General features: G+C 45.0%; 1 protein-coding gene across 1 annotated transcript in view; it reads right to left on the bottom strand.

The window, feature by feature from the left end:
• LOC147748428 (hepatic lectin-like) overlaps positions 1–15,548 on the bottom strand; it is an 82,785-nt gene that overhangs the window by 44,370 nt on the left and 22,867 nt on the right. The window contains exon 2 of the mRNA XM_086961475.1: positions 5,688–5,795. Within this exon, the coding sequence (XP_086817601.1) occupies positions 5,688–5,795 (108 nt within the window). The remainder of the gene's footprint in view (positions 1–5,687; positions 5,796–15,548) is intronic.

The raw sequence follows: 15,548 nt of genomic DNA, 5'->3' as shown, positions 1-15,548 counted from the left end.
TTTTCCCAACTTTTGTTAACATTGGACCCCTCCAAGGTCAAACAAATTCCCTACTGTTGCTCACATTGGAGTGGGACTAGAATATCTGACACTTTCCTTACTTTTGCTTCAGTTGCAGTGAGAATAGTAAATTCAACTCCTCCAAAGTCCAACACTTTCCATATTTTTTCTGGATTATAGTGGGAAGACTAAATCTGACCCATACAAAGTCCAAAACTTTTCTTAATTTTGCTTACGCTAGAATGGGAATAGTAACTCTGACCCCTCCAAAGTCCAACACTTTCCCTCGTGTTGCTTAGATTGGAGTAAGATTCAAGTTAATTAATTTATATAGCGCGCTACATACCCAGAGGGTCTCAAGGGGCTTGAAGAAGGGTGGAGAATTACATGTCGAATATCCAGGTTTTAAGTTGCTTTCTGAATGCTAGGTGGTTCTGAGTGAGGCGAAGGGGAATAGGAAGTGAGTTCCAGGTTTTAGCCGCCAGGTAGGAGAAGGATCTTCCTCCCATGGTGGTTTTTTTGATGCGAGGTACAGCAGCAAGGGCTTGGTTGGAAGAGCGTAGTTGGCGGGAGGGGGCGTAGAAGGAAAGTCGTGTGTTGAGGCATTCGGGTCCAAGTTCGTAAAGTGCTTTGTGTGCGTGGGTTAGGAGGCGGAATGTTATCCTCTTATTGACGGGGAGCCAGTGGAGGTTTTTCAGGTGACCAGAAATGTGGTCTTTACGCGGGATGTCTAGTATGAGTCTGGCTGATGCGTTCTGGATGCGTTGGAGTTTTTTCTGAGGTTTTGTGGTGGTACCGGCGTATAGGGTGTTTCCGTAGTCCAGGCGGCTTGTAACCAGTGCGTGGGTGATCGTTTTTCTAGTTTCGGTGGGGATCCAGCGAAATGTTTTTTTGAGCATGCGAAGAATGTTGAAGCAAGATGATGAAACGGCGTTGACTTGTCTGGCCATCAAGAGTAATGAGTCCAGGATGACGCCCAGGTTCCGTGTGTGGTCCGTCGGGACGGGTGCTTTTCCAAGGGCCTCTGGCAACCAAGAGTCGTCCCAGGCGGAGGGGGAGGTACCTAAGATAAGGACTTCTGTTTTTTCTGAATTCAGTTTCAGACGGCTGTGCTTCATCCACTCGGCAACTTCTTTCATTCCTTCATGTAGGTTGGTTTTGGCGGTGTCAGGGTCTTTGGTGAGTGAGAGGATCAGTTGAGTGTCATCAGCGTAGGAGATGATGTTGAGGTTGTGTTGGCGTGCGATGGTCGCGAGGGGGCTCATGTATACGTTGAAGAGGGTGGGGCTGAGTGAAGATCCTTGTGGCACGCGGCAAATGACTTCAGTGGCCTCTGACTTGAATGGTGGGAGGCGGACTCTCTAAGTTCTTCCGGCAAGGAACGAGGTGATCCATTCCAGTGCTTTTCCTTGGATTCCGATGTTTCTGAGGCGTTGTAACAGGGTGCTATGACAGACTGTGTCGAAGGCTGCGGAGAGGTCGAGGAGGATGAGGGCGACTGTGTCTCCATTGTCCAGTAGACTTCGAATGTCGTCTGTTGCTGCGATGAGTGTGGTCTCAGTGCTGTGTTTGGCTCGGAAGCCGGACTGTGAGGAGTCGAGGGATTTGTTGGTTTCGAGGAAGGCGGCGAGCTGGTTGTTGACAGCTTTTCGATGACTTTGGCCGGGAATGGAAGGAGCGAGATGGGGCGGTAGTTTTTGAGTTCGGTGGGGTCAGCTGTGGGTTTTTTCAGAAGGGCGCTGAGTTCGGCGTGTTTCCAGCTTTCCGGGAAGGTGGTGGAGTTGAGGGAACAGTTGATGACGTCTCGGAGGTGTGGTGCTATGATGGAGTCTGCTTTGTTGAAGTGGTGAGGGCATGGGTCTGTTGGGGATCCTGAGTGGATGGAGTTCATCAGGCGGATGGTGTCCTCAGTAGAGATTGGGTTCCAGTCATTAGGATGTTCAAGGGGGGGTGAAGGTACGGCAGAAGGTTGGGTGGGTTGGTCTCCCGGTTGGTTGTCGAAGCTGTTGTGGATGTCTGCGATTTTGTCGTGGAAGAACGAAGCTAGGGAGTCACAAAGGGTTTGAGAGGGAGTGATGTCGTTGGAGTTGGCAGTAGGGTTGGTAAACTCTTTGACGATGTTGAATAATTCCTTGCTGTTGAGGGCGTTGTTGTCTAGTCGGTCTTTGAATGCGGCTTTCTTGGCAGTCGGATCAGTTGGTGGTGTATGCGGGTGGCGCTTTTGAAGGCGTCCCTGGTGCTGGTGTTTGGGTCTTTTTTCCAGGCCTTCTCAAGGGAGCGACAGAGTTTCTTGGATTTCTTAAGATCATCGTTGAACCAGGGGGCGTTTTTGCTGCCTAGTTTGATTTGACGTTTTTTCATAGGTGCTAGGTTGTCGGCGCTGTTGGTTAGCCATTGAGTGAGGTTAATGGCTGCTTGGTTGGGGTTCGAAGAGTGGGCAGGGGGGTTTTGAAGAAGCGATGAGGAGATCTGGTAGATGGTGATTTTGTTCCAGTTTCTTCGCAGAGTAGGTTGAGGATGGTTGTGGCCTTTTTGTAGACAAAGTGAACGCAGCTGTGGTCCGTCCAATGGAGAACTGTGGTGTGACTGAAGGAGATATGTTTGCTGGAGGGAAGATAGGGTCGAGTGTGTGACCTGCGTAGTGAGTGGGGGTAATAACAAGTTGTTTGAGTCCGAGGTTGGCGAGATTGTCCAGAAGGGTGGTGGAGTTGCTGTCGTTGCTCTTTTCCAGGTGGAAATTGAGGTCTCCCAATAGAATGTAGTCCTCGGAGGGGAGGGCGTGTGGGGTGATAAAGTCAGTGATGTCTTCACTGAATTGTGCACGGGGTCCTGGTGGCCTGTAGAGGAGGGTGCCTCTGAGTGTGGTCTTGGGGTCGGTGTGGATCTGGAAGTGAAGGTGTTCGGCGTTAGCGAGGTTGACGTCTGAGCTGGTTGAGATGCGGATGGAATTCTTATGCACGATAGCGATGCCTCCTCCTGTTTGGTAGGTGCGGTCTTTTCGGATGATCTTGTAGCCTTCCGGGATGGCAATGGTGATACCTGGGGCTGAGGAGGCGTTCATCCATGTTTCTGTTAGGAAGGCGACGTCCGGAGAGATGGTGTCTAGTAGATTCCAAAGGTCGATGGCGTGTCTGTGGACCAAGCAGGTATTGAGCAGGATGCATTTTAGGTGGTTGGTGTCAGATCTCTGTTTGGTGTTAGTGGATGAGGAGTTGGTCATGGTGCTGTCAAACTTGCAGGAGTTGCATGTGAAGGGTCCATGGGTGTGTCCAGGAGCGGCTTGGGCGCAGTTGGGGAGTCGACCGGAGTTTAGGGCTAAGAGGGTGGAGGCGTCGTATGTAGTGCGGGTGGGGTGGGTGGGATGGGGGCCAGGGGGTCTGGCGCTGGGCGCGGTCCGGGCGCGGACGGGCGCGGACGGGCGTAGACGGGCTTACCTTTGGTGCACCTTCGGCGCGCATGGGGTGCGCCCGCTGCGCGTAAACGCTGCACGCAATAGCATCTGACATATATGGATACTTGAGGGGGAGGGGCGAGGGAGGAGCAGCTGGGAGGCGGGTGCGTGGTGGAGGGGGCGGGCTCCGGGCACAACAACAACAACAGTAGTAATGGCGGCTAAAAGGGAAGTGCAGACCGGGTTGGGGAGACTGGCTTATTTATTTATTTTGTGGTGGGTAGCAGGGCGCAGAAGCATTGCCCCTCAGTAACAAACAGACAAACGAAGCGCTAATGCGATCTAAACACAGGCCCTCTGAATCAGTGAATCAATGCAGGCACTGTCGAGCAGATACAACGGGCGCGTGAAAATAATGAAATAATTAAGCAGCTATGTTCAAGCGCTAAAGAAGGTAAGCAGAGCAGCGCTAACGATACCCAGCCAGCGTGGTCAGGAGAGAGCAGGGCAGAAGGGAGCGACCGCTTCCGACAGAGTCAGGACGGTCACAGCGCCTCGATGTTCAGGGAGAAGCCTTGCCTCTTAGTGGGAGGGAGGAGCAGCTGGGAGGCGGGTGCGTGGTGGAGGGGGCGGGCTCCGGGCACAACAACAACAACAGTAGTAATGGCGGCTAAAAGGGAAGTGCAGACCGGGTTGGGGAGACTGACTTATTTATTTATTTTGTGGTGGGTAGCGGGGCGCAGAAGCAATGGCCCACAGTAACAAACAGACAAACGAAGCGCTAATGCGATCTAAACACAGGCACTCTGAATCAGTGAATCAATGCAGGCACTGTCGAGCAGATACAACGGGCGCGTGAAAATAATGAAATAATTAAGCAGCTATGTTCAAGCGCTAAAGAAGGTCAGCAGAGCAGCGCTAACGATACCCAGCCAGCGTGGTCAGGAGAGAGCAGGGCAGAAGGGAGCGACCGCTTCCGACAGAGTCAGGACAGTCACAGCGCCTCGATGTTCAGGTAGAAGCCTTGCCTCTTAGTGGGAGGGAGGAGCAGCTGGGAGGCGGGTGCGTGGTGGAGGGGGCGGGCTCCGGGCACAACAAGAACAACAGTAGTAATGGCGGCTAAAAGGGAAGTGCAGACCGGGTTGGAGAGACTGACTTATTTATTTATTTTGTGGTGGGTAGCGGGGCGCAGAAGCAATGGCCCACAGTAACAAACAGACAAACGAAGCGCTAATATGATCTAAACACAGGCACTCTGAATCAGTGAATCAATGCAGGCACTGTCGAGCAGATACAACGGGCGTGTGAAAATAATGAAATAATTAAGCAGCTATGTTCAAGCGCTAAAGAAGGTCAGCAGAGCAGCGCTAACGATACCCAGCCAGCGTGGTCAGGAGAGAGCAGAGCAGAAGGGAGCGACCGCTTCCGACAGAGTCATTACTAAATCTAACCCTTCAAAAGTCCAACATTTTCCTTACTGTTGCTTGGTTAGGATTGTTCATTTTTTTATATTGTTTTTATTGCTTTAAAATATTTTTCTATTATTTATAAAAAAAGGAATTTGTTATTTTCTTTTGAGTTTTTGAGAAATATTACCTTTTAATTTTATTTGATATGTTTTGTTATTGTTAATAATTGTAATGCCATTTTTCATTTAAATAAGATGTTATGATTTTTTGAGTATACTTTTTAATTTTGTTTAATATGTTTTAGATAGCTTTATTTATGTTTGATTATGTTATTACTTCACTCTAATATCTACATTAAATGAAATATCAGTCTATATGTAGTAAATTTGATATATGTATCAGTTTTTTAACGATATTTCGGTCCTCGACATTTTTGTTTTGATAAATACTACACTCACCCACACAGTACTTCCTTCACTACACAAATTCCCCCAAACACCTACTCTACCTAGGCTGTACCAGAAAACACAAGGAGCGCACAACAAAGAGCTGAAATATTACTAAAGAAGAGGGGACAGCCCATTTGCATTCTCGTCCAGTAAGCCCACCCACCGCTTATTAAGCCCAGCCATTCCATACATTGAAGTCCTGCACTGCCCAAGTTATACAAATTTCCAATGGGCATTTGGGTATGGCTGCCTTCACTCACACTGTACCACCAGCTAGCCCTTCAGATGATCTCTTAAACTGTCACACTCACACAGTGACTCACTCATTCAATCATATTTGTATAACCACACAAGGTCCAAGTGCCTGTACTGTAAGATATATAAAGAGACCTAACACAAGTTTCCTAAAGGGTAAAAAAAACATGGTGAATTACTTACCATTAGTGGAAGATGTGACAAATAACACCACGATAAGCATATAAGACAGTGCCAGCAGGGCGCAGATCACATGAAGCAGTCTCACCTTTCTCGGGAAGTATTTCTTGTCTTAAATAAAAAGAGTAACATAAACAAACACAGGGCATTAATTAATACAATAGGTATGACTGTGACACCTATCGCTGAATACAATAAAGCAACCATTCATTTTAATGATGCAATTCAATATAATCATCATTGTGTAGCATTTGAGAAAAATTATGCTGTCACATTTGACATTTGTAATGCTAACAGTAATCACTCAACTCAATGACAATTGTGTTCTTGTTCTTAGAAGAATAAAAGGCAACATGTACCTGCTGGGGATTCAAAGTTCTGACTTTAAAGGGAGACTTAATTATTTACAAACACCTGATAGACTGGAAAGCTGAAGGCTATGATCCACCAGTTTTATAGTTACTGCCTCTCTGATTGTGTTCAATGGAGTGCCCAATGATCTACTGATGGAGTAATGTCATATTATTGACGCAAAATGCCATGCTCTCTAATAAAATATGGCTTGACTGCCTCTCTAATGGCGACCAGGTATGGCAGATGCCACACAGTGTTAGTGAGTTAGCAGGCAATGTTCACCTCTGTCCTTAGTGATGGTATTGGTCACTGCAAAAACACCTCATCTATAGATGTAAATACTACAGCTAGGGTTTGCAGTACAATCTTCTCCTCAATATATCACTGAGCTATCCCAGTATACCTGAAAAACACACATACCAATTTGAGTGATACCCTACTGTAGCTAGAAGCCTGTTTGGTGGTTGTCTAAGATCTAAACCCACATCCCTTTTCTTCAAACATTTAGAAGATGTACATCTCTAGCACCAGACCCCCAGGGAGGAATTATGCAAGCTGTAGATAAGCTTCTTTTGCCATCTATGGAGGAAGGCATCCCAGTGTCAGTCTTGGTTGAACCCTGAATGGGTGAGCTTTCCAGTTTTTGACCCTGCCCCAAGTGCGCTTCAAAAGTCAGAAAGGATTAACTTTTTCGCCCATAGAAGGAGAAATGAGGAAGAGTGCCCGGCCTTGAGTGAAACCCATAATGAGGTGCAAACAAGAACACATGGCTCCTTGGGTGAACATGATGTTCATCAAGCCAAAGGACCATGTGCCTATGGTGAGTAGCTAACAATATTGTCAATGAACCCAGGGAAGACAGTCATATATATGTAATATATAAACACGCATTTTATATATATGTATATAGTGCCCAGTGGCGATCACCACTGTGCTGCTATATGTAAGTCAGAGTTTCCGTATGGAGGTTTTTTGCTTTGCTCATAACTTTCAGTGCCATTTGACAAATCTTCCCAAAACTTTCCAAAAAACTAAATTAATCCACCTCAGCTTTTTCCTGGAAAGTTGTGAGGTGCACTGTCAAAGAGAGCCCGAAAAAAAGCAGGAGCCCCAAAACACTTTTTTCTCTCATGAAATTTTATAAGGAAAATTAAACAATTATACAAGAAACCGGTGGCTGAACAAAATGGCACCACATTTGGTTAAATCTAGATCTTTATTCAGAAAGGATGCTTGCTGTGATTTGGTGTAAATCTGCTCAACCGTTTCGGAGAAATTAAGCCTCAAATAAGTGGTGATATCTACTGCTGCTGGGCTTCTGTAGTCATCTTGCAGGACTACAATTTAAGATAGAGCATTATGATTGGCTGGCCGCAACATGAGGAGAAATGTTGCAGCCACCATTACATGACACTAGGACTTGGTCCTCGAGTCCTGAAGAATAAACTTCCACTGTTGACATGCACTGCTTATGATCTCACGTATAACACCACTGGCTTGTGTAATCAATGGCAGTGCAAGTTATACCGAGATAAGTTACGTATAACTGGTGAATTTCAATCTTTTTTTAAAAAAAATATATTTTTATTTTACACTTCAAAGAAAAAGCACACATTAAAGTAAAAGACAAATTTTCCTCTTACATTTGTTCACCTCACAGTATCAAAGGAAATCCTTAGTCAAAAAACAATATAAACTCAAGAGAAGGAAGCCAATACATAAACGTATCATATTTTAACATTTTAAAGCAGTTCCTAAAAAAAACATCAACAAACCCTATCATCCTATTCCTGCCCTCCACTTCTCCAGTGGTCCCCAAATCTTGATGCCTCAAATCCTCCCGACCCTGCCTTTTCTAGCATATATATGTTTCTCAAGATTATATATAGCAATAAGATTTGCTAACCATGTTTGTATGGATGGAGGACTCTTATCTAGCCACACTCTAGCTAACATTAATCTAAACACAGCAGCTGCCATAAACAAAAACATTGCGTCACCCGAATCCATTTGGGCATTTCCCCCATCGACCCCCAACATAATTAGATTTACTGTAAGGGTTATCTGTATCCTTAGTGTATTAACTAAGAAGTGTTCAATGTCCTTAATTAATGTATGTAACTGGGGACATGTAGCAAACATGTGGACAATATCAGCCTCAGTGGAGTTACATCTGGGACAAGTGATACCCTCTATACCCCCCCACTTCGCAATCCTAGATGGAGTATAATACAGTGAAAATAAGGTTTTGTAGTGTTGGGCTTGCAGGGGGGCAGAACAGAGCATAGTCCGACCTAATTCCAGGGATTCATTAAAAGCTTCCGGAGTAGCCTCTATTCTCTCCTCCCATTTAACCCTATGCTTATCTAGATCATCAGGTCTATTTTTTGCCAAAGCAGCATATATTGACCTAATGGAGTATTCCTCTCCCGCGATTATCCCTTCCATCAGTTCATTAGGTTGAAACCCCAACGGCCCCCCTTGCTTGTTTCTTAGAAAACTCCTAATCTGAAGGTATTTAAAAAAATCCCTTCTATTTATGTTATATGTGTTCACCAAATCCTCGAATTGTACCATAGTCTCTGAGTTTATTAAGTCCCCAATTTGATGTATCCCTTTATCTTCCCAGCCAGCCATTACATGATCAGCAAAAATATCTTCAGGGAAGGATTTATTTTTATAGACTTTGGTATATCTATTAAACCTGCCCATGCCTGTTTTCTTCAAAAAGGAGCCCCATATTTTAAGTGCCGCCCTAAGAGTCTTATAAGTCTGTCTTCTAAGATGACCCAAATCTGTAAAATAGAGGAAGCAGTTCACCGCATTCTGTCCTAATGCCGCTGTGTAGGCTTCAATTGACGTATTAATAGACTTTGATGACCCTCCACCTCCACCTATTAGTCCCTGCATATACTGGAGAGCAGAAGCCAAATAATACAACCTAAAATCCGGTGCACCCCAACCCCCTCTATCCCTTGGCAAAGTAATGAATTTATAAGCCCTGCGAGTTTTTCCTTGGGCCCATATAAATCTGTTAACTACATTCTCCAACGTACTAAACCATTTATTCTCGAAAATTAGAGGTATAGACCTGAATAGATACAAGAATTTGGGTAAGACCATCATTTTCAACACATTCGTGCAGCCAACCAGTGAAAGGTGCAAATTGTTTATCCTTGCCAAATCGCTTTTTACCTTCGCAATCAATGGCTTGATGTTACACTCGACTACCTCCTCCAAATTTGCAGAAATATCAATCCCTAAATATATTGCACTGTTAACCACCCTAGTATCCCGACTAATTGCAAACCTATTCATGATTATTTGAGTTTTTGTTTTGTTTAGGCTGTATCCTGAGACCAGTCCAAAATCCTGTGCCTCTGCTTCTACACCTACCATAGCTATATCTGGGTTGGGAGTCAATATAGCAACGTCATCCGCATAAGCGAGGGTTTTCACGGTACTGTCATTTAATGACATAGACTGAATCTCAGGATTTCCCTCTAGTTTGCGGAGTAGTGGCTCTATGTATAAGGCAAAAAGCAATGGAGAAGACGGACAACCCTGTCTAGTCCCCCTTTGTATATGTACTAGATCTGAGTGCCCTCCATTTACTCTTATTTTTGCGACCGGGTTTCCATATAGAGCTTGTATAGCCTGAATATATCCTGGCCCAATACCACACCACTTCATAACTTCCAATAGATAGTCCCAGGCGACCCTATCAAATGCCTTCTCGGCGTCTAAGAAGAGAGCTGAAATAGGATCGCCTGCAGCCTCTGCCGCATCAAACATAGTGATGACTGTCCTAATATGCTGTGTAGTACCCCTCCCGGGTATGAAACCGTGCTGCGATGGGCTCACCAGGTGTTCTATACAGCCTGCTAGTCTTTTTGCCAACATCTTCGAATATATCTTAATATCTGAGTTCATCAATGTAATTGGCCTGTAAGATCCAGGGAGAGTTAAGGGCTTCCCTTTTTTAGCGATGACAATTATATCTGCCCCTCCCCATGAATCCGGTGCCTGCCCCCCTTGTTGTACATACAGCATAACCTCAAACATATAAATCAGTAAACACTCCCTAAATACCTTATAAAACTCAACCGGAATTTGATCAGGTCCAGATGCCTTTCCTGATGGTAAACTACTCAATGCATCGGCGAATTCCTCTAGGCCTCGAGTAGATTCTAGCATTTCTCTTTCTTCTCCTGAGAGAGGTGATGGGGCTACATCTTTAAGATAATTGCTAATTTCCACTATTCCCCCTGTGTCTTCCCGTGTATAGAGTTGTTCATAAAATATTCTAAAAACATCTCTTATCTTATCCGGTTCTGTAACAATGACACCCAGTGGATCCAATATTTCTTTTATCTCTGCAGCTGCCCTCTGTTGTCTAACTTTGACTGCTAGTATATGCCCTACTTTTTCACTGCACTCATATGCTTCCTCTTTTTTAGCCGTATATTTTTCAGCAAGCTTTCTGGAAAAACTTTCTACAGCTTCTGCTTTCAATACTACCAGGTTTAGCAATATATGATCCAGGCTAGTTTTAGATTCTATGGCAGCCGCTAGCTTCTCTTCCTCTATATTCAACTTCTGACGGATAGCCTCATTCTTTAATCTCTCTTTCTTACGTCTTGTCACTATATAACACAGTGTTTCCCCTCTCACACCCGCTTTGAAGCAATCCCAAGTTTGTCCTATAGAGGCAGTACCATGATTGATCTCCCAAAAAACCCTAATCCATCCCTCCATATGCTTCCTATATTCGGCATCCTGAAGGAGGCTCCTCTCAAAAGTCCATGTTGATCTTTTTGGCATCACTTGCGGAACCTTGACTGTTAATATAAGTGGGCTATGATCGGAGATAATCCTTGGTTGTTTTTCAATCAGTGTCTCCATAACCAAAGATTTTGAGACTAAGAAATAGTCTAATCTTACCAACACCTGATGGGATGCTGAATAAAAGGTGCTACTATCTAACATTGGATGTTGCATCAGCCATGGATCCACCAAAAGATTATTATAAACCATGTTAGTAATGGCCCTATTTACCTTTTTCTTCCTACCACTATACATCCCTCCTGTATTCATAAATGAACTTGTAGGGTCATGTAAATTGAAATCGCCACAACAAATGACAGGTTCGGGCCATTGTGCTAATTCTGTATCTATAAATTGCCATATCTCCGGATCATCCTCCGTGGAGCCATATACGGTTACCAATGTTAACCTGAGACCTTTGAAATATAATTCCGCTATGACCCATCTCCCCCATTGGTCCTCTTTCTTTTGACTATCACCTCCCTTATTTTCCCAAGAATTGCAACTCCTCTTGTCCTAGATCCTTGCCTGCTAGCTGCGAGAACATCAAAGCCCAATTGATTCATTAGATATATCTGCTTTTCCTCTATATGCGTTTCTTGTAGACATACTAAATCCACTTGTAGAGTTCTAATATAGGCTGCTACATTCGCCCTCTTCCTCGGATCATTTAATCCACATACATTTAGCGAGACTAATTTATAAGACATAGTGTATTGCATATCCAGCTCATCCTTCGTATCCCATCTATTCCGTGCTTTCTCCTCCCTTCTCTTCTCAAAAATATAAATATAAATAACAAACTATATGTGCAATCAACGTGTGCTAAAAGACAACTCCAAACTATACATTTCCACTGATTTTTTGACCCCCACCCCCTCCCCTCTCTCTCCCCACCCCTTCCCTCCCTCCCCCCCTCCCTACAGGCAAATAGGTCAGCAATGACCTATGTGTGGCCGCTTCCTGGTTGTGTTAGTCGCCCCCCTCTCCCACCTTCATCATGTCCTTCTTATTTTACCGCATAAACCTTTTTCTCAAATCCTTTGGTATAACTTTTCCCCACACCTGAATAAGGCCCTTATCTCTTCTCCCTTCCCAGCTCCTGAATAAACTCTTCCGCTTTCACTTCTGACATAAACATCCTGACTTTGCCTTTTGTGATCACTTTAAGCCTGGCTGGGAATAACAAGTATGCCTCTGAGCCCAAGGCCTGGAACTGTGGAATCAGTTTCCTAAGCCTCCACCTCCTCTCAACAGGCACATGACAAAAATCCGGTCTTGTAAAGAAAGTAACCCCTTCCACAGTTCTTCTGCTATCTGGTCTGGCTTTCTGAATAAGTTCCTCCCGAAGCAGGAAATTCCCAACATACACTAGAATTGCTCTGGGGAGAGTTGCTTTAGAGCCCCCTTCGGCTCCATATGGCTTACGCAGGACAAAGGGGAACCTATGCGCTCTCTGGATCTCTACCTCCCACTGCCACTGGGTTCAGGAAAAGCGTCCTTTAGTAGTTTAACCACGAACCCCCTGGGGTCCTGCCCTTCAAGCCCTTCCGCCACCCCCAAAATGCGGACATTATTGCGTCTTTGACGATTTTCAAAATCCTCCATCTTCCAAAGGAAATCGTCCGCCTTTTTTTCCTGTTGTGACTTAAATTCGCTGAAGCTGCGGACGTCATCCTCCACCTTGCCCGTTCTTTCCTCTACCTCAGCAACTCTCCCAGCCAAGCCTTCATATAGCCTGTTTGTCTTTCGAAGCGTTGTTTGAATCCTTTTGAAATCTTGTCTTGTTTTACGACTTGTAGACCTCGCTTCGGTTTGTATTTGTTTCAACATGTTAAAAACCATTCCTAGTGCGCCATCTTGCCTTGAGCCGGTTTCCTGCTCTTCCTGATATGTTTGTGATGTTGCCGAGTAATCCCAGTCTAGCTTCCTCTCGATGCCCCTTGTGGGTGATCTTTCGTGCCTGGAGCGCCTTATCTGTTTCCTTTTTTGTGTTAAATCTTTACCTATATCAGTTCCTGAGGAGGTAGATTCCGACCATGAGTCCTCTTCACCTTCCTCTTCATCCTCCTCCTTCTCTACCTCCTCTTCCTCCTCTTCCTCTGTTGTCACCCTCTCCTGCTGTACAAAGTCAGAATCCTCATTTACTGAGAAAAAATGGTCCCCCTCCAATGAGCATATATCTTCCTTCTCCCTGAGAATACCGGCTCCTGAATTTTCTGCCACCAAACTTACTGAACTTCCCCATGTGGGGTTGGGAGATTTGGCCAGTATTTCAGCTTCCACCTGCATAATTGCTTGTAGCATATCCGAGCTTTCAGCCCCCCTTGGCGCCCCCTTACCATTTTCAATGACAACACCAAATCCTTCTTTGGCACTCCGCGGAGTCTCGATCTCTCCGTTCTTTTCATCATCTTTCAGAGTCTTCTGCCCCGCATTCGCCTCTGCCTTCTCCTCCTCGCTCCTGTCAGCGTTTCGCTCAGCCTGCTCGAGGCTCACGGAGAGCGGTTGCTTAGCAACAGCCGACTCAACGCCTGCCACGTCCTCAGCTCCCATTGTTGTTGCTGCCGCTGCGTCCTCGAGGACGCTCTGCCGAACGGCTCCAGGATTTGTTTCTGAATTCCCGAGGGTGCCTGCTGCTGCCGCTGCTAAGCCCGCCGATTCTGCATTGACTGGGCGGGTGAATGATTCTGGTAAGGTGGACTGCCTATGGGGGGTACCTTTGTTTTTTGGTTTTGTCAACGCCGGCTTCTCGGATACTTTTATGCGTCCTTTTACTGTATCGCTCTCCTCACCGCCAAGTGGTTTCCCTTTTTTTGATCCAATTTCTTTTTTTGTAACAGGGACTGTCACTTTCCTAATAGCGCCCAGGTTCTTCATCGGTAATTGTGGTTTCGCTACGGCGGGAATCTCCGGACCGCTAGAGTTTGGTTTATTGGATTCATTCCCATCTCCGCTTTTTGTTTTGTCAGCTTTATCAGCCTTCGCCGACCTTAGTGGCATTTTTGTGCGTAGTGTACCGCTTATCTCTTTCAGTCCAGCTGCCGATATACTAATCACTTGCCTCAGCAGATTACCTGTGAGCGTTCTAAGCGCCTTTTTGAGACTGCAAAATTCCGCCACCGCTCTGCTTTTGAGCTGACTAGTAGTCAACTTCACACCGCACTTCTCAGTTCTGGGTCCGTCCTTTAAGCAGGTAAAGTCAACAGCCATCCGAATGATCTAGCGCTATCATTTCAGCTCCCTCTACTCCATTGGTTTTGCATCTAGATGGGAGAGATGTTAGGTGCGACTGCTCACCACAACCCTCCCGCGGCCATCTTGCCTCCTATTCTCCTGTGAATTTCAATCTTTGATTTTAAAATAATATTCTTTTAATATTAGAAGACCTACATATAACTGATTTTAAGCAATGTTTTTTTCAGGGAATTTCTAAGTTTTCTTTAATGTAAGTTAATATCTTATTTACTTACCTATGTATAACTCAACTTTAACCTTTGTTTTTTCAGTGAATCTATCTATCTATCTATCTATCTATCTATCTATCTATCTATCTATCTATCTATCTATCTATCTATCTATCTTTCTATCTATCTACCTATCTATTGCCTCCTTTATCTATTTTCTCCTCAATCTATCTATCTATAATATAATCTATTTCTATATATATTAGTGATGTCATCAGTTATGTAATCAATTATGTTCTTTGAGATGACATAAATGATGTCATAGAACATGTCATTAGTGATGTAATATGTGAGGTCATAGGCAGTGGATAGCGAGGGCGCAACTTGTGGAATTTCTATAGTTCTTTTTAGTTCAAAACTTTAATGTTGTCACTGACATATTCACGAACTATAAATTTACTTTACCATTCATTTTTTTCAGTGAATTTCTAAGGTGTTTTTTTAAACAAAAATTTATCTTTTTATCACACCTAACTATAACGCTACTTTAAGCTTTGTTTTTTTCAGTGAATTTCCAGGCTTTTTTTAAATATGATGTAATATTTTATTACCATGCGTAAAGCCAAACCCCTACCCCGGGGCAATTTTCTGTTAAAGGGACGGGGCATGTGGTCCCCTTCCCCAAGCCATATTAAGCCCTGGAGGCAGAATCCAGCGGTGTCAAGTAATTAATAAAGGGAGGGGGCGTGTGGTCCCACTCCATGTGCTTAAATAGGGCCTGGGACCCAATCACCGGGACCGAAAGGTAAAATAAAGGTGAGGGTGGTTGCACAGTCCCCTTCCCTGAACATTTACACATGTTAAGGCCCCTTCCCCCAGGGCTGAACTTTTTTTAAAAGGCAGGAGGTCGTGCGGCCACCGTCCGTGAGCTTTCTCAGGCTCCAGGAAACCCATCCCATGGGGTCTACCTTTTTTAAAAGGGAAAGGAAACCATGATACCCCACTCATCAAGCCTATTTTGACCCTGGGGACCCAATCCCCTGGGGCCTGCAAATTAAAGAGGTGGGTGCTCCTGTGCCCACATGGGGCATCTACCAAGCACAACTTTGGGGGCCTAGGAGGGAGCCCAAGACCCCTGCAGCCCCTGCCAGCTCCCCACATAGTGAAGGAGCACGCATAGTTCCTGCCAAGGGGGGGCAGCTATTTATGCACCCTCCAGGTGGGAGCAATATGTTCTTCTGTTTCCATGCCCGAATCAGAGCAGGGACAAAGAGCA

The sequence above is a fragment of the Lissotriton vulgaris genome, chromosome 1_1, assembly GCF_964263255.1.
Source record: "Lissotriton vulgaris chromosome 1_1, aLisVul1.2, whole genome shotgun sequence".
Classification (NCBI taxonomy): domain Eukaryota; kingdom Metazoa; phylum Chordata; class Amphibia; order Caudata; family Salamandridae; genus Lissotriton; species Lissotriton vulgaris.
The sequence above is the reverse complement of the archived record's forward strand: the minus strand, read 5'-3'. Positions and strand labels throughout refer to the sequence as shown.